This window comes from Limanda limanda, chromosome 22, assembly GCF_963576545.1.
Source record: "Limanda limanda chromosome 22, fLimLim1.1, whole genome shotgun sequence".
NCBI classification, from domain to species: domain Eukaryota; kingdom Metazoa; phylum Chordata; class Actinopteri; order Pleuronectiformes; family Pleuronectidae; genus Limanda; species Limanda limanda.
In genome coordinates this window covers 15,321,377-15,340,636 of record NC_083657.1, presented here as the reverse complement: position 1 = coordinate 15,340,636, position 19,260 = coordinate 15,321,377, and the positions used below count along the sequence as shown (strand labels likewise).

At 39.6% G+C, this 19,260-nt stretch overlaps 1 protein-coding gene across 1 annotated transcript in view; it reads right to left on the bottom strand.

Moving 5' to 3' along the window:
* sorcs2 (sortilin-related VPS10 domain containing receptor 2) overlaps positions 1-19,260 on the bottom strand; it is a 278,645-nt gene that overhangs the window by 54,621 nt on the left and 204,764 nt on the right. The window contains exon 4 of the mRNA XM_061066215.1: positions 2,204-2,368. Within this exon, the coding sequence (XP_060922198.1) occupies positions 2,204-2,368 (165 nt within the window). The remainder of the gene's footprint in view (positions 1-2,203; positions 2,369-19,260) is intronic.

Sequence of the window (19,260 nt, the reverse complement as noted above, 5' to 3'; positions counted from 1 at the left end):
TTGCACACCGCTCATGACAACCCCTCCTTTGCTCAGGGTGATCAGAAAATATGCGACCAAACAAATTTCTAAAGCAAATTAAAACAGAACATTTGTGGCTGTGAAAAAAATAGCTAATCTAATGCTGACCTTGATGGAAATCTGTCCCTGCCTTCACAAACCCTCTTAATTTGCATGTTCTGCCGCGCGCCCTCTCATCATCCTCTAGCTAAATTATTTTTTTGTTCTGTTTGAATGGATTATTTGCCTCCATCTCAGTCTGCCCATATGGAACAGATTAAAACCTAATTGAATTTCTTGTTTAATTATGTGTCAATTATTGAAGTTGAGGAGGAGTTGAGCCAGACTCTGACTTATGAACTATTGGACCTAATGTCCCACCTCTATCTCCCTCTATCTCGAATTCCACTTGACAGAAAAACTTTTCAATCAGTGTGTGTGTGTGTGTGTGTGTGCACATCTTTGAATTCAGAGTTGTGAAATACTAACAGAGATGAGTTAATTATTGAATTTGACATTTCATCTATTGAACTGGAACAGTCTGTGGCGATTTGCTCTTATTGATATGTTCTGAAAAGTGACCTTTCCTTCTCAGATTGTTTCACTTTATGTATATTAGTGGCAGGACAAGGCTTGTTTATTCTTTTGTCTAACATTCTAGATTATATTTGGAGGTCAGGTGGACTCCCAGGTTAGGAGCCTCATAAAACAATCAATGCATTGCAAAGGCCAGCATGTCTTTAATTTGTCTTGTAATAATGCCTCAGAGTGAATGAGACTCAATGATATATTGAAATACACCTGTCCCGTGAGTGTAATTAGCTTTTCTTCTCCAGTGTTGCAGCCTTGAATGTCTCGTCTCAGTGCGTCGCAGCAGCAGGACATAAGTAATACATAGGACGACGATGTGATGTTTTAACCTTAGTGTTTGCTGGGACTGGACTGACATGTTAGAACTATGGTGGTTAATTCCACTTTGTAGCAGAGAGGGCCGAATGGAAATCTGCAGTGTACGACACCGAGAGCCATGTAGCAGAAATATTTCACTGCTGTACAAGCTTGTATGTCTGTGAGAGGCTTTTACTTTTGGGAGCAGCAGTTCCACTAGTTTAGATACATTTCCCAACAGCATTCAGAGCTACAGTCTATTCTATCTCCAAAAAATGATGTAATTTTCCCAGTAGCCTCTTATTTTATCACTTTAAAAAGCATGTTGGGATCAAACGCTCACTTTGGATGAATCAGTGCAATTATTTGTAATGATTTAGTAGTAGACGAGTTGAGACGTGAAACAGCTACAGCTACAGCTTTAGCTCCTTACTTTTTCTTACCTAGCATCTCAAGCTTAGTGGCTTCCTCAACAATGTCTTTCCTTTACATATTTGCTATTTGCTAATTATTCCAAATAAATTAAAATGGCAGTGGCAGTTCTTCTGTCTGTATGTATGTTAGCAGGATAACGCAACAACTACAGAGACGATTTTACTGAAACTGATTGGAAGGGTAGGGGAGGGGCAAAGGAAGAAGCCATTAACCTTTCTCTTTAATATGGAGAGATAGGTCAATTGGTGTTAGCATTGGCAGAGGAACGAACTCTCGGAGTCCTCTTTTAAGTTTTGTATTCATGTTTTACTTATTTTAGCTTATTTTACTCTTTTAAAATCATATTCATTGCTTTTATTCCTTATGTGAATGTCTCTTTATGCCTCACTATAAATACCTTGGCCTCACTTTGATCTAACCCCCCAGCTTGGAAGAGTAATTTAAAAGAACGGTCTATGCATCCAAAACACAACCAAGGTAGAACATATACACAAATGGCTTCACACTGTATTTGCAGAATTCAAATCCAGACCTTCTTTCTTTTCCGTCACATTTAATTTTTGTTTTAAATATGGAAACCACCAATCAATTGTGTGTGTGTGTGTGTGTGTGTGTGTGTGTGTGTGTGTTTGTGTATATGCATATTGCCACTGTATTTCACTTGCAAAGGATTTACCCTCCAACTATATTGCTGCATGGTAAATCACTCATCAAGTTTTCTCCAAGGTTCGTTTTTCTGTGCAAATTGAAATTGAATGCAGTACTGCGATGGCTGTAGAGGAGTTTCGCTGCCGTAACATCAGTGCCGTCTTCTTGTTTATTCCCTCAGCTACATTATCAACTACTAACTGTGATGTGTCTGTGGCGCTTGGACACCCACCCTGCCCTCCTTGCAGTAGGCAAGGAGTTTGTCCTCTTCCTTGGGGTGGAAGACGATCGTCTCAGGGGTGAAAGCGATGGACTGTCGCTGGAAAGAGGATCCTTCGTCGGTGCTGATGAACAGCATCTGATCCCGTTCGTTGATGGATGAGCCCACCAGCACTACCTGTATGACAGAGAGGAAGAGGAAGGGAAGAAAACAGAGGTTAGAGGTGAAAAGGTCAGAGGATATTGTCTTGCAGCGTATTGGTTGCTCCGTCAGCGGGTCTGTTGAGGACATGCAAAGCCACTGTCCTCATATCAATACGTACATTCATTCCCCTGCTTGTAGAAAACTGATATAAACGCATGCATGGCCACGCACATTTCTCCAAGGCCAATTTCCAGGCCACAGGAAATTTCTATCAAGCGTGGATGCTGCTTAGAATGTGGCAACACTGTATCGACTATCTATTCAGAGTTTTATAGCTCATAAAGCAAAGTCATTAAACACGGGGCACAGCGGGACCTGCCAAGCCACCAATCACATTTATGTCCTGGACACTCAGGAGTGAGGCTACCAATAGGGCTGATCGATAGGAACTAATGAACCAGTCACATTCATTAGGAGTTCATGAGAGGTTTGGAAGCTGTCCAATGAGGGCTTCTAGCTGCTGTTGTCTATTATCACCACGGTGCTTATTTTTATATTTTTTACAGTACATGAACCTTCTTTCACAGTTTTTTCAGCCAGCAACATAATGAAGACACTCGCTGACGGCTGCCTTCTTTCAAAAGTTTAAATCTATGGATCCAAAGCAGTAAAGAGTGATTAAGTGTATAAAAGGAAAGTGCAGCTTGTAAAGATTATTTAAAACATAAAATATGTGTTTTATGTATGCACACAAATAACAAAAGTGGAAAGCACTCTGGACAGACGTTATATAAGGAATGATTTTATATATACTTTAGAATCATGGCATTCACATAATCACACAACACTCCGTTTCTATACAACGTTTCCTACCTGCCTCCTCATGGAACCACAAATAGAAAAATAGAAACATTCAACCACGGCAGAAGTACAAGATTACAATCGTTTTAATAGCCACTGGTTAATGGGACTGACTACACTAGCATTTAGAGAAGAACGGCTTTATTGTTGTGTGCTTATATCAAAGGTGAAACATCGCTTCACCTAACTGAACCTTACATCCCATCAATTTCTTTAAATTAATGATTGATGGTTAGTTGGAGAAAAATATTTTGACATTAATATTTTGAATTGGTCAAAACAAAGTCGAACAAATAAAAGCAGATTGATATTTTACATTTTAAATCACATTTGTTGTTGTCAGTAATAGTTATGTGGATATGAAAAATGTATTATCTCATGTTTCCAGTCATTAACCGTCGCACATTGCAGCAGTCTGTGTTTTGAGCTTTATTCCTCAACTAATTTGTCTGAGCTGCCTTCACTGTCCTTTATCATTAAAAGCTACAGCATTAAACTCTCACTCACGTAAGGGTTCACCATTGCCCCACATTCAACTCTCAAGCTGTAACTAGATGTTCTATCATATTAGATAGATACAATTAATTTGTATTCCTCCGTGAGACACATAAGCTTGTAAGTATGAGCATGTGTGCACACGGATCCTTTTCAGTATTCTCATCATGACTACAATTAGGCAGCAAGCGGAGCGCCCCTCACGTCTTGCTGGTTGCACTACTTGAGAGTCGTGTGTGTGTGTGTGTGTGTATGTGTGTGTGTGTGTTTGTGTGTAACTCTTGCTTGTTCTGTACACACTTCCCTGAGCAGCATGGTCAATTAAAGGCCCACTGTTTGTTTGGCTGCCAGAGGAAGGCCAACAAGGACAAAGGGTGTTTCAGCAGGATAGAAAAGGCACAGAGGAGAATTATAGTTCTTTTCTTAACATTATTTATTTTGTGAATGTGGACCAGGCATGTCTGTATTTGCACCTGGGGGCTGCCCACAGTGTTGGGCTGTTCAAAGCCAATCAGCTCCACTTGAAAGCTCATGATTCAGTGCCTTGCTCAAGGGGGCTCAGATTTATCCAGTGGATTTAGGGATTTAACAAACACTCTTGAAGCCACAAGTGAGTTTCTAACCTATTAACTGCTGCCGATAACTGAGCAACAGAAGGACTTAGGAATTACAAGCTCTTTGACAATTGAGCATTTATTTATGTATATGTCAAAATGATTAATCAACTTCTTGCTGATAACGAAAGGTATGCCACAAGGCTCCATATTGGGTACAGTCTTGTTTCCATTTACAATAATAACATAGCCTCATTCCTAACTGTCTTTTGGCTCTATCTTTATGTTATATGATACCATTAATCAGCTCTTATGAATTTACAAACGTCCTTGGATATTCTGCTAGGTGTGTACAGATTTAAATTTACTTTTGTTTTCAAGAGCCAGTAGTCAAATAGGTGTCGGTGTAATCATCAGACCAGAGGAAAGGCCTTGACAAAAATAAATAATCACATAGACAAACTTGTAAATAAACTACGACAGAAGACTGGTTTCCTGTATTAAAAATATAACTAGTTTCCCTGTGGCTCCAGGAAAGAGGATTATTGAAGCAGTATTCCTGTCAGTTTTATATTATGGTGATGTGATTTATCGAGAGGCAGCTCCTTCTATCCTCAAACCTCTGGACTCAGTGTATCATTCTGTTTTATTACTGGTGATGTTTATGGTACCCATCATTGCACTCTGTAGGGGAGGGGAGGCGGGTCCTCTCTGGCAGACATTGGTACTATTTTTATTAGGTCCACCAAGGAGACATTTTCATCAGTGTTTTGTTTTCGTTGGTCAGCCGGATTAGGCAAACATTTCCAAGAACCTATTACAGTTTGGAGCTTTCACTTTTTTTAACATGGCAAGAGATGGCGTTAGACAGTGGAGGCATGCGCTTTATGAGTGCCAATCTAAAGTAGTTTACAAAAAAAAAAACTTGTTTACAAATTACCATAGTGCAGTACATGCCTTTTGGTCAGATCTGTTGTTCGTTTTTCTCTTGGAATATTAGACTTTTATCTCAACCTGATTCACCGCATTAATTAATATGGCTTCTGCCAGATAAACCCTTAATTTAATGCACGTGTCTCACTTTGGTTTCTCTTTATGTCCCTGTGGGGCAGAACCATCAATCAGGTCAGACTGCCTCTGCCAATATGTCTCTATTTAAAGGACATCCCTCAGTTTAACCTAGTTGAGTTCTGACAGCTGGACATCATCAGGACACACACAGACACACACACACAGGCTGCCCACACACTTCACATCACCACACACACACACTGCTCACACTCTTCACATCACTAGACACAGACTGCAAATGCACAGTGACACAAGAAATGCCAGAGATGGATTTTTTCATTCAAGCAACATGAATGTGTGTATGATGTATTTGTTGATTAGAAAAAGTAACCTTTTTTTTTCCATTTACATTTTTACGAGATGTGCTGTGATAAGCTGCTGCAGAGACGACCTGTGGGCTAGTTTTAACAGGACAGTTGAATGAAAACAGTTATATAATGTCTTCTGTTGCTCTGGAGACAGAGAGGAGGTAACTCTGATGATGTCACAGCGATGTCATCATGGTTACCTTTATTCGAGCAGAGACTACAAAATAAGCAAAAGTCTGTGTGACTACTGAGGGAAGTAAGATTCAAATACATAACCTATACTGGATGGAGTGTGTAAACATGTCTCTTTTGAGTTGCATTGTGGGGGTTGTAGGACCATTTTAGGGCCTGATTAAAGAATAAAAGTGAGGACATCTCTGCCTCTGTGGTGTTTTTGATCGGTCTCTCTTCAATCCGTCTCATAGTGCCCCAATGTCACGCATGTGCAGCACCAAGTCACTGAAGTAGCCCTTTAAGCAATTTGACTTCTAACTCGATTTTACAAGGTATTTGCTCAGATGAATGGGTTGTACTCGCACACACATACTCAACCTTTTCATATATTCTTTTGACCCTTTCATGCCAAGCCAAGTCTACTTGAAACCCCCCTTCATAGTTGTCTTTTAAGATGTGACCATTTCAACCAAAGATTTGCTTCTCGTTCAAATGTTGTTAGATATAAACATAGAGAAATAACTATTCTTCATCTTTTACTGTGTCATCATATTTTAACCTCTGGATTTTTATGAATAATTCAAAGATATTGAACAAATTTCAGCTGACAGGTTTGATTCAGGTTTGTGGGAATCCTAAAGCACCGACTCCGTCACTGATACACTATCCGTCTCTACTGATGCAGTAACGTGACTTGCCAACAAGGGGCACTCTTGTCAAACTGTAAGCATGAGAGCATGTCATAGCTTCACTCTAAAGTTGAGAATAAGTTCCAGTCACCAAATCGCACATAAGTCTTTGGACTTTTTTGGGAAGTAACTGAAACTAGGAGTGGGCGAGGGAAGACAGACGCTACGATTCCTCTCCTGTACAAGATAGGATCCTCGACAATCAAAAGACTTTGATACATTGCTCCCCTGTGACGATTCCCCCTGAGTAATAACTCAGGCTTTGAAGCAGAGTGAAGCTATAGTGTACTGCAGTTTAAAGGGGGCCCCAAACTTCCTTTGTCTGTACTGGAGACCGGAAGGGTGTGACACATTAAGGGGATTTACAGAAACAAAACTCGGCCTGATTTAATCCGCAAAACGCCTCAACACCAGAGAGCAATCTCAAATCCGTGCGACGTTTGATAATCTTTTCATCACAGCCAGTCTGACAAAGGCGGCTGATCGCTGAAGCCACACAAGCCCATGCTGTGTTGACACACATCAGAAGGTATCAGCCCTATAATCTATTATAAAACAACCCAATCTACTTAGCAGCTTAGAATAGTTTATGGAGGAGTGAGTGCTGGCGTGCAGTCGGAGCATGAACAGTGTGAAGGCCCACGAGCTGCAGGAGGATAAGAATGTGTACATTTCTCCTTATATTGCATGTCACAACTTTGAACACTTGAAGGGCTTTAATGCTGCAGCCTTATGAGACTGATGATGAAAGCTCCTTCGATCTTGAGAATGGAGAAAGCTTGTACATGATGCACATGCATGCACAGCGTCAGACACACCTGGAGAATACGAAATATGTACATGCATGTGCACACAGCTGACACACTGTATGTGGATGGGGTACGCCTTCAAACATCACTTTTAAAAAAGATTCTTAAAGGGGCCTTCCACGAATGCATTGTGGTTCTTAACATGACTATTAATATTTTGTTCTCTTGTCCTAAGTTAATGCTCTTGTGCTAATGATAATGTAACTTCTTTATTGTTTGTGTGCTGGATGTTGTGTGCAGAAGTTTTTATAAACAGTCTATGGTGCAGAGTGATGTTAGACAACTTTGTGTTCATCCTACCTGCTATTTCAAAAGAAGGATTTTATATTTAATGTTTTACATGAAATCAAACACAATTTGCTTCCCTACTGTTCACATATGTGGTTATATATACTTTTGAATGATTTACTTAAGTGGTGTTATTTTTTCATAGATTGCGTGTGGGTTATTTCAGAAATCTGTTAAGGGACACAATCTTCAGACCAGGGCTTCAAGTAAAAGCTCTGAAATTCAGCTCAATAGAAAGCGGTACAGCAATTTTTGAAAATTAACTATCAAACTAGAAGTGATTTTATGAGTGTTGCTGCCATGATAGAGCTTGGCAATAGAGACTGAATGTCTGTGTCAGTCCGATATGGCAAAATGAAAATGATCAAAATGATCTGGCAGGACAGATATCATTGGCCGCAAGCTCCCGGTTGCTGACCACTGCTGTAGTTTATACAAGGATATAGACGACAGACAGACAGACAGACGTGTGTGGAATTAGTAGGTTGGTGATGAAGTCACCTTGAGAAGTAGTGATGATCTCATCAGGGATATCTTATCTTTTTAACAGGAAACCTTCACTACATTTAGAGTTTGAAATAAAAAGGTAATAAAAAGGTAGAGTGGGTCTAAATGTCTATTAAAAGAGGCTGCTGTGTTGCATTATGGGAAATCTAAAATTAACAGTTTTGGGAGTTTGACCTATACTGGAAAGTAAAAGGATATCTCTGCCTCTGTGCATCAGATTAAATTACTGAATAGCTTGGTTGACCTTTTTCAAATATAATTTCCCCTTTCAACATAGGCCTTATTTTATGAATTTTCTCTTATGTCCAATAATAACCTTGTACTTATAAAGTTAGTTTTTCTGGTCTGTTTGCACAAAAAAAAAAGTTGAACTGTCCAAGAAGCACAAGCAGTCAGATTATTACGCAGGCTGCAAACAAACCCCCACAATGTATTTAAAAGTGAAAAATACATTATATTTAACAGACTGACCTCCTGCTGTAATTTGGATGTAGTTTACTCATCATCATCCATCATCAGTCCAGATGTTAGGATCCTTGTTTACTATCTAAGTGAGCATTCAACTACTTGTGTTCCTTGACCTGCAAAACCTTATTCTACTGGTCCCAGATCTCCACAATTAGTTTGGTAATTATTTAATCAACTTATTAAGAAGGAAATCTACAAAATAAGTTGTAATAAATCAGAATTATCCTTTCTCGTTGACACCTGGGTCCACACACTCGAACATACAGATGCATAGCCGCAGCTGTGGCTACAGCACAATTGCTTTCCACTCAATTACATATGTAAATTGCTTGGGATCTGGTTTCCACTGGGAGAGGGGGAGGGCCCCGTGTGATGGCAGCTCATTGAGCAGTGGCCTGTTGAGAATTTGGACCTGGGAGAGCACAGCTGCATGGGAGCCACCACACAGCACGAGAAGTTTGATGACATGATGTTTAGTTGGTTTGTTCTGTGTGGGCCTGCGTATCGAACCACTTCGGTAGATTGGCGTATTCATAGCTTGAAATATTGGAAACTACCAAGAACCAGAAGCTGCCTTAAAATGTTTAATCACATTCGGGGATCAGCTGGGAATCAGGAGATACAGCAGGTCATCCACAAACCAGAAGGTTGATGGTTCGATCCCTGGCTCCTATATTCCGCAAGAATGGGTGAGTGGCAAATAGTTCTCGATTTAGGATGCAATTTTGCCACTTCAATTTCTGTGTTCTTGATGAACAATGCTTGATACATCTCTTTTCAACTCTGGCTCAAATATTTTCTCTCAAGTGTCACCTACAGAAGAGCCCTGAATCGTGGACGATAGTATTTGGGGTTTAGTGATTTGCCCTAGGACACTTGGTAATTCAGAATGGAGAAGACAGGGATCAAACCACTGACCTTCTGTGGACGCCCCACTCAACCTCCTGAGCCAGAACCGTCCACGCTGTCAAGTCGCACCTAACAAAGTTTCTTGTCAAATTACTGAACTGTTTATTTTTTTGGGAGACACTTGTTGAGTGTTGGATCTAATTTTACCTACAATGCAATGTGGTAGAAGTTTGCATTAAGGCCAAAGAGATAATTTGATAAATTGATGGTTTGGCACCAGATTGGACAAACTTCTTTTCTTTTCCAGTGTGATGCTGTGATGAGCGTCATGGAAGCAATGAAAGCTTGTCACCTCCTTCTATGACTTCTGCGATGCAATCTCAGCCACAAATTCCATCTGTCTCTGTTCAGGCAGTATTCAAACATCGTTTGGCTGCCTTTGATATTTTAGAGCTGTAAGTAAATGATACAAAAAGCTAACCATAGTAAATAGAATTACTGTTTTCTGGCGTCATACATAACAAACCACATAAAAAGAGGCAAGCTTAATTACTGAGGGGAGGAAAACCATCTATCATCTTTTATTTTCAACTGTGTTTTCCAGAGGTCAAGAAAGCTCCAAAGCTCTACTTCTCTGAAGATTGAAGATGCTTTAAGGATGCCATGGTGGTATTTTGTCTCATATTTACTTGTGAAACTTTCATTTTTAACAACATCTTCAGCTGAGGAAATATAATTCCACTTGTTTCCAGAGAAATCTCACTTTTGTCGATATCTGCAATCAAGTCGGACTGAGGATCGTATCCACAAAATGTCACTGGATTACGTTAATCCTTCAAACAAGTTGATTCCTGACAGTGAGAAAAAAAACAAAAAAAACATATCAAATCAAGATTTAAACACTGTTTCGAGAAATCGGTGTTGCTCGTTCTAACTCCACACTCGTACACCCCTGTGAGGTCGAGGTGAGAAATGATACACGTTTGGCTGGGACGGAGAATCGGGGACGTAAACATGGGCGACACATCCTGCGAGGTGTCTGCTACAGGGAGATGAGAGGTCTGAGAGCATTTCCGTGCCCACCTCGGCTACAGCGCAAATGCATTAGCTGGAGGGGTCCCTGTGCATTATACATATAATCTTCCTCACCTGCTGCTGCGTTTGTACTATGGTGCGGGCGACTGGCAAACATGGCAGGCTCAGACAAAATCCTACATGTTGGCTCCACTTCAGTGGGCAACATTGTTACACACACACACACGCAAACACGCACACACGCACACAAACAAACACACGCACACACGCACACAAACACACACACACACACACACACAATAATAGGAGGCAACTTTTGTTTCTAAAATGTATTCACGTGTGTGCGAAATCATTTTTTCGCACACACACACAATGGCGCTAGTTTTTCTGCTGGTCAGGTTTAATGCAGTAATTTTATACGTGTTGCTCATGCAAGTACATAAATAATCACAATCAATACTTCGTCAAACCACACGAGCGATGCACAAATATGCTTTGCATTTGGTGTAAACACAGCACAAGAGTAAATGCATAATAATATATAATATTCTTTTTGTATAATTCTTCAACATGACGGTTTCTTAACCTCTTGTGCATTCATGTAAATTACTTTCTTTACCATAACGTTTGTAGCTTTAGTGTGGGTGGGTGTTTTGTGTTAGAGCCTGACAACGAAGCATATTTGATCTAAATGAAATAGAATTAAAAAGGAAACACTGAGGCAGAGAGTGTGTGTGGTACGGCTAAGACAGTCAGCAAGAATAGAAACAATGAAGAATGGTGTGTGTGTGTGTGTGTGGCACCGCCTGTCCCAGATTCAGCCCTGTTATCTGTTAGCTACTGCCTCCAATTGAAGCCTCCCAGAGCACAGACTGACAAGGACTCTGTCTTTTTTCCCCCTTTTCATCCACTTCTCTACAGTAACTCCTCCAGCCCACTGTATTTCTTAATCTGCATGAAATCAGGTGGGTGTTGGGTGTGTTGTGGGTGGCAGGGGACAAACATACAGATAGGTTTTTCCTGAAGATCAGATACATATTAAACAGAGTATTCTGCTGTATAAAGGCCAAAAATAGAGAAACAAAGAAATTTAAAAAAAAAGCATGCAATGAAGTCATCCCCCCAAAGTGGAGATTTAATACTGTAGTGTTAGACATTTTTAGGCCGATTATTATAACCCCCCAAATAATTGTCTTAGGCCTTACACAAAGCCTGAAAAAAGCAGATACTGCACTCTGCCTTGGGACCATTCTGAAGGAAAACTGTTCTGAATGAATCATTTAAAAAAATTTAAAAAAGTCCTCCTTCAACTTGCTTGAATGTTTAAATTTACTGAATAAATTATTAAGTTTGTCACATTCATATCTTGACAGAGTAACAACAGCGCCACAAAAAACCTCATCCTATCTCGATGTGCTGAGTTCTCTCTGTCACTTTCAACTGAAGGACTAAACGGTTAAAGTTTCATCACTTACCTACAAAATGATATCAAGATATTTATTAAGATAAATGTCTCATTATTTTTTTAAGTTTAAAGACTCTTACTCCTAGGAGAAGGTTCTTTATGAGCAGAGAATGAAAAAAGACAAAACACTTTAACAATCTGAAGGAGATCAACTATTTAAAAGCATACATCATAATATCTTCTAAAACTGTGTTATATTGCTATTAATGGAAATGACATAGTAATAATTATTGTCATTGTTTTTATGCCTAGCACTAACAGGGACTAAAAGCACGGCTATCTTCCACTGGCTTAACAAGCAGGACCTCACTGTAGCTGAGTTATAAGCATGACTGCAGTAGTATCACATGACTATTTTTTCATGCAGTCGAACCGACATCAGAATGTGAGACCCGGGTATCAGTTTGTGTTATTGTGGCTCGTACACAACAGCAACATTAAAGAAAACAACTCCCCACTCTGCTCCATCTAGATGATATTATAATCAAAAACAACAGCACTAGTATCCATCCTTTACTGATTTGATTCTTTGCACATGTTATTGTGGCTCTACCTTTTCCTAAAAATGCCAACTTAAGCATAAAGCTGCCTCAACAAAACTCCTTAGTCCAGGTACTTTATTACAAAATGTTAACCGTAAATTATCCTCTTCCAATACTGAAATGAAAAATGATAAAGTACTTAAAATATACCACACAAGCATAATAGGTAAAGTAAGCGTATCAAGAACAATATAGGAATATAAGCACGGTCAAGGACTAGTTTGGTTTTAAACTTCCATAGCTACAAACTAAATTATCAAACAAGCAAAGGCAGCATATTGTTCCATTTAACCAATAGGAGCCAGGGCTGACTGCAGTCATTATTCATACAAATGAGAACTATCAAACTGATTAACCTTAGCAAATCAAACAAGTCCAAAATAATAATTTCAACAATTTTATGGCGGTCACAGTAACATTTGTAACAAAATCACAAAGTTTGTGTAGAAATAAATAAGTTCTTATTTTTTAAATCTCCCAGATCACATACTGAGCAAATTCAGCTTCATCAGCGTCTTGACCGTCTTAAACATGAAAATGAAATGCACCACCTCTGACTACATGTAGACCTTGACTCTTCTTTTCTAGTCTGAGCAGAGTCTCTGAAAACCAAGGAAATACCATGTGATTAGCTTGATTGCTATTAGCTTCACTCAAAGGCATCTTCCATAAACAGGTCAATGATAAATCTAATGTCTTTTTCATGGTTAAATCAAACTCTCAGGGAGTCATGTAAAATTGCTGCCAATGTGACGGATCATACTGAGAAATCCTTTATTATTGATATATTTGCCGGCATTGTACTTATACTTGTACTATTTATAACCGCAGAGTTGACGTACAAAATAAATAGTGATGAGTTTTCTTATTAACTGACCTATCAATAACAAGCAAAGGATTGATTCATCAGAAATAAAATAATTTGTTACAACTTAATACCCCGTTTTAAATCATGCCTTATTTTGAAAGTGGTACCATAATAGATTACAAATGTCTGTTCCGTTGCAATTTGTAAAAACAAGAATCCTTTTCTTCCGTCACTGTCTCATCTTTGATGTATTTCACCGCTTCTTGATGTTTTTTCGCTGCCTGCCTGATGTTCTGTCTGCCTCAGCTGTCTGCTGCCTTTCTCTCGCTCTCCCTTTCATTGATGGATCTCTCCATCGTCATTGCTCCTCCTATATTTCCCTGCTGCTCTCTCACTGCATTCTCTCTGGCTGCGGATGACGGACGACAGGTCTCAGCTCCGCCATTAGAGCATGGAGACAATGATCAAACCTTGGGACGGCTCTCACTCCTCTTTTTAATTACATCCCTCTGTCAAGTAAAGAAGAGGAGAAGTGATTGGGGGGGAGGAGAGGAGGAGAAGAACCTCTGAGCAATTATTCCAGACTTAATTACAGGTAGAAAAAGAAAGTGGCTGCTTGAGGCTGAGTGTGTGTGAGAGGAAGAGATTCACTGTGTAGATCTACACCTGGAAGACTTTCCTGTTAATGATGGCTGCCATTCAAGTGTCAACCGCCCGGCCGCCCACACACACGCACACACACACACACACCCGCACACACACACACACACACACACACACACACTCTCTCTCTGGCAGCATTCATCTCCATGACGACTCTCTTCTGGCATGGGGAGCCAACAATATAATGCCAGAGTAATAAACTCGTGTGATATGAATTGAAATCTGAGAATCTGCATAAATCTGTGTCGATACTCCAAATTGAATGAGCCATTTCATCAACACAGAGTGAAAATACATAACTCTAAATGTTTGTGCCAACATTTGGTTTGAAATGAGTGATGTGCTGGTCAATAAGAAGATGTGAAGGTGATTTTAATCCAAACTCTTCAGTAGAAACAGTCACACTCACACTTCGTTTGACTGGGTTTTCAATTTCAATACCTTTTGCTGCACAGGCAATGTAAAAAGGTTTCTATGGGAATGTCTCTCCACATGTATCTGGAGAACGTCATGGGTTCATTCTGAATCTGATCACACACTCCGTTTGTATAACTGGAAAACTCAGCCTGTGTTCCTATTTCTCAAGTGGATCAAAGCATACCCTATTAGATCTTATGAAGTTGTGAGTCGCAATGGAGGGGGGGGGGGGGGGGGGTTTGGACAAACATTGATATTAAAAATGATATTCTTTGGATTCATCAGTCAAAATACACTCTTATTTTTTCAGAATAATAGTATATGTGACTATGTGAATGACACCGGTTGGTCTCAGCCTATCCCAGCATGCTTCGGCTGAGAGGTGGTGTGAACCCTGGTGAGGCTGCCTGCTGGACACAACAATAGAAAACCACATTCAGCCTCAGCCAAGCATTGGATTGGAGTTTCTTGCTCTGAAGTAACAGCGCTACACCACACAGCTCCTCTGGGATCGTTCGTATCTGTTTCATTCCAAACACACAGGGAGAAAAAAACTCCACAAACTCATCAGCAGAAATATTACTGCAACAAGAACTCGTCCCACTCTGGCTTTTTTTCCGTCACTGCAATCATTTGAAAAGTGACATAAGACTGAATAAGGATCTCATTTCTAATTTATGTCTCACGTTCTTCCCAACAATTAAAGTATTTGTGGTAATTTTTAGTAGGACACATGTAATGTTTGTCATTCTGACTCCAGCTGATAGACAAAGCGACAGAGCACACTTCACCCACGTTGAGTCAGGAGTCCAGCGTATAGGATTTAGAGGGATTGGTAACAGAGAGGTGGAAGAGTAAGTGACAAAGTGCAAGTTCAGACTCCAGTTGACAATAATCCAGGTCAATTCGTCAGTAGCTCCCCGAGATTCATTAACTAACCATCAGAAGCTGCCACTGCCACAAACTCTAAAAAGTTCATCCAAACAGAGGATGAGAGACACTCACAGACACAGGGAGAGAGAGAGACAAGTGAGCTGCTTTGACCTTTCAGCAGCAAACATCCACCTTTACTGTGAAGACAGTGGGGCCGCTGGTAGGTGACTGGCAGAGAGCAGAAGAACCAGAAAGGACATGACGTGACATGTGGGACATGATGGAGCGACAGAAACCATCAGAGACAGAAAGAGTGGAGGGGTGATGGATGTCGTAACATTCTTCACCTGCACCGTGTCTATTCTTATTGTACATTCTGTATTTATAATGTACCAAACCATAAACTGCTTTATTCTGAAATTACTGATCGTATATCACAGTAACAGTTGTGGCCAGATGATTTATGTACAACCAAACTAGCGCAATTATGTTACTTTAACCATTATAAAATATACCAACAAACTTGCACCTGGTACTATATGTTACAAGTTTTAGATAAAATCTGATATTATTTTTGATTTGAAAATAATAATTAAAAAACATAATAAAAACATATTAAATGAAGACAAAGTAAGCAGGATGAAATATGTTTAGTTTTAATAAATGGACAGTATTTATATTTTATCAGTGACTCAAAGTGCTTCTACATGCAGCTATTTTTCCATCACACCACTGTCTCCACAGCCTTCAGTGACAATGGGATTCGGAATGCAGACTAAAGGAGCCGGGGATCGAACCACCTACTGTCTGGTTAGTGAACGACCCTCTCTACCTCTTGAGTTACAGCTGCCCAGATAGGTGAATACATTAAATAAGTACACACATTATAAATATGAAATTAATAAAAAAATGTAAATGAATACTTCTAAATAATTAACTGTAAATAGTGTGTGTCGATCACTGCTGATGACACATCACACAGTGCAGTGATTCAGTCAAAAAAGAAACCTGATCAGTGCAGCTTCACAGAGCAGCGTCAGTATTAGTATGAGTGAAATAAAAACAGGAAACAAAAGACAACAAACAGAGGCATGAAGGCAGAGAGTGAGCAGAGAGACACAAGTAAAATGGCAGCTTACGACTGATGGACCTCCATCCGGCCCCTGACTGACACAATTAAAAGCATGGTGCTGCCAGGACTCGCTCAGGCAACACACACTGGTGTGTGCCAGCCCTGCCCCGTCAGCTCCGCCTGGCAAATTCAATTACCACTTATCACCAGTGACAGGGGGCATCGTTCTGATTGGCATACATATCCCTGCTGCTTGGGGAAGTTCACACACACACACACACACACACACACACACACACACACACACACAAACACACAAACACACATACACACACACACACACACACACACAGAAATTTCACTATTGAAATAATGCAGTTTTCCAAAATGATCCAAACTGAGACCGATGAGCATGTTTTTAGTGTAGTTTAGGAAAGTAAAAGCCCTTTGTTGAACCTTTTAAGTTTAAATGTTCGAGGTTGTAACCACATATTTCTGACTGTAACCATGACAAAGGCCACGCCCCAAAGCCTGATTAAGTCTTTTACATAACACCAGTGTTAATTTTGGCAGCTATTTTTGATTTAGTCTTAGTCTTTTGACGAAAATGCATATTAGTTTTAGTCTAGTTTTAGTCATTTTTATCCTTCTTAGTTTTAGTCTAGTTTTAGTCGACGAAAACAAATTACATTTTAGTCTAGTTTTAGTCGACGAAAACAAATTACATTTTAGTCTACTTTTAGTCACATTTAATAGCCACATTAAACTCCTTATCTTCCCTTCTCAGGTCCAGGGACCCCCTGTGTTGTGTCTACAACTGCATACTAGTCTAGCTTGCAGTACTTAGGTTGTCCATTAGATGTCCCTCCTATAGGTCTATAGCAGGGGTCGGCAACCTTTACTATCAAAAGAGCCATTTTGCCCCCTCTTCCCCCAAATAAAATTTGTCTGGAGCCGCAAAACATATTTGATAACAAAGCTGATAAAATGTTATATAAAGTTATACTATACTAATCTGTATATTATTGCATTTATGAAATTATAGAACAACAATAAAGAAAACTGTTGACATGTTATTTATTTTTATCTGTTACAACAAAGGGAAACACCAAATGCTTATGAAGAGGAGAAGACAATACACAGGCAAGTGTAGGTCTACTTTGAAATAAATTAAACGAAGAACTATGTAGGGTTATTTGAGTCATCCCCATATTTGTGGGAAATGTATGAAATAAGAAGTACCCTATTTTTAAATAAATAAAAACATATAGCTGCAGCCTATATATTTTAGTTGGCGTTGGCGAAATGTGAAAACAAAAAGTGAAAGCAGATCAGACCGGAGGAGGAAACTGAAGCTCGGTAGAAACCAGCTGCAGCTTCTGCTCTGATCCAGAAGCTGCGGCGCTGATCTCAGAGCAGCTGAGACCAGAGGAACTCTGTGTTTTCACTGTTTCCATAGTTAAGAAGTCAGTGACCGGCCTGCTTCACATGAACGAGCTCTGATCTCACTGTCTCTCTGAGCGTGTGCGCTGCGGCAGGGGGCGGAGCCTCGGGACCGGTGCGCTGTCTGACAGACACACACACCGTTTGTGTCTGTCACTGCCGCTCCGGGTACTTCATGACGGCCTGATACGATTATGTTTTTAAAAATTGTTGTGACTTAGTCAACCGCCAACATTTTCGTTTCGTCTCGTCTCGTTAACGAAAATTAAAATAGATTTCGTCATAGTTTTTATTTTCAAAGATCCATTTCGTTACGTCTTCGTCTCGTCTTAGTCATGGGAAAAGGGGCGTTAACGAATATTTTTCGTTATCGTTATCGTCAACGAAATTAACACTGCATAACACCCTCATCACTAGGCTGTCACATCATAAATCAGATACATGTTGTGATATTCTGTTTTAAGTGATCTGAAAGAGTTATTTAAAAGACATACACATGAGGATGTCAGCGTGTAACAGAGCGGGCATAGAGAATAACTAATTGAGGGTTTAAAAAAAAAAAACATTGTTGAAGTTTTTCCTACTTCAATGTACTTCCATGTTTTTCTATGTACATCTGGTTCAGTTCGGCAACATGGAATATGCAATAATGGAGCGGTTCATAGATTTTTATTTGGAGCTTGGCCTCAAATATTAAATCATTGCTTGTCGGTGGGTAAAGATTTCACATAAGTGAAAGACATCTCAAGAGAATACTCCGAGCAAGGAGACATGCTCGTCGCAAAGCGTTCTCTGACCTGGCCATCCTGATTGAATTCATTCGCAACCAACTTCTTGCTTCTTTCTTGCAAAACTTTTGCTAGATCTCACAAAAGTACAATTTTCTTTTTCTTCCAATCATCAATTTTTAGGTAGCTTCCCAAGTAAAATGGCAGCTTTATTGAGAGCAACCTCTTCCATGGAAGGGGTTGTACCTCAAGATTCAAGATTTGTTATTGTAATCATCATCATCATCAGGTACAATGAAATAAAAAGATGCTTCTCTCCCCAAGATATATCTATATATAAGTGTAAAAACATGTAGAAAGATAGTATGAAAACAACAATAGTAACAGCATCAGCAAATAAGTATAAATGAAAGTTAGAATAGCCATATTAACAAATAAGATAGATATATTTTTCCTCAGTGTCAGTAAGTGTGTGTGGGTTGTGCTAGTTAACCACTGTCCTCCATGTGAGCTAGTAAAGCTGCTCCTACTACTCAGTACAGGTTTATGATTTGAAGTAATGTTTTCCCCTCTAGTTTTGTCTGGAATAGATTGCGGTGTAAACGCACAAAAGACACAAAATAGTAAAAGTGTAAATGTTCAAACATTGCCTGCTGCGATGTATTCCCATAATTTATTGCACCATTGCCTTTATACATTATGATGTAGCTGAAAACTATTTTCCATACATACAGTTGGCAGGATGTAGCTTGTTTACATTTTCACAGTAAATTTATGGTTTTACTATATGGCAGTTCTGCAGTGCT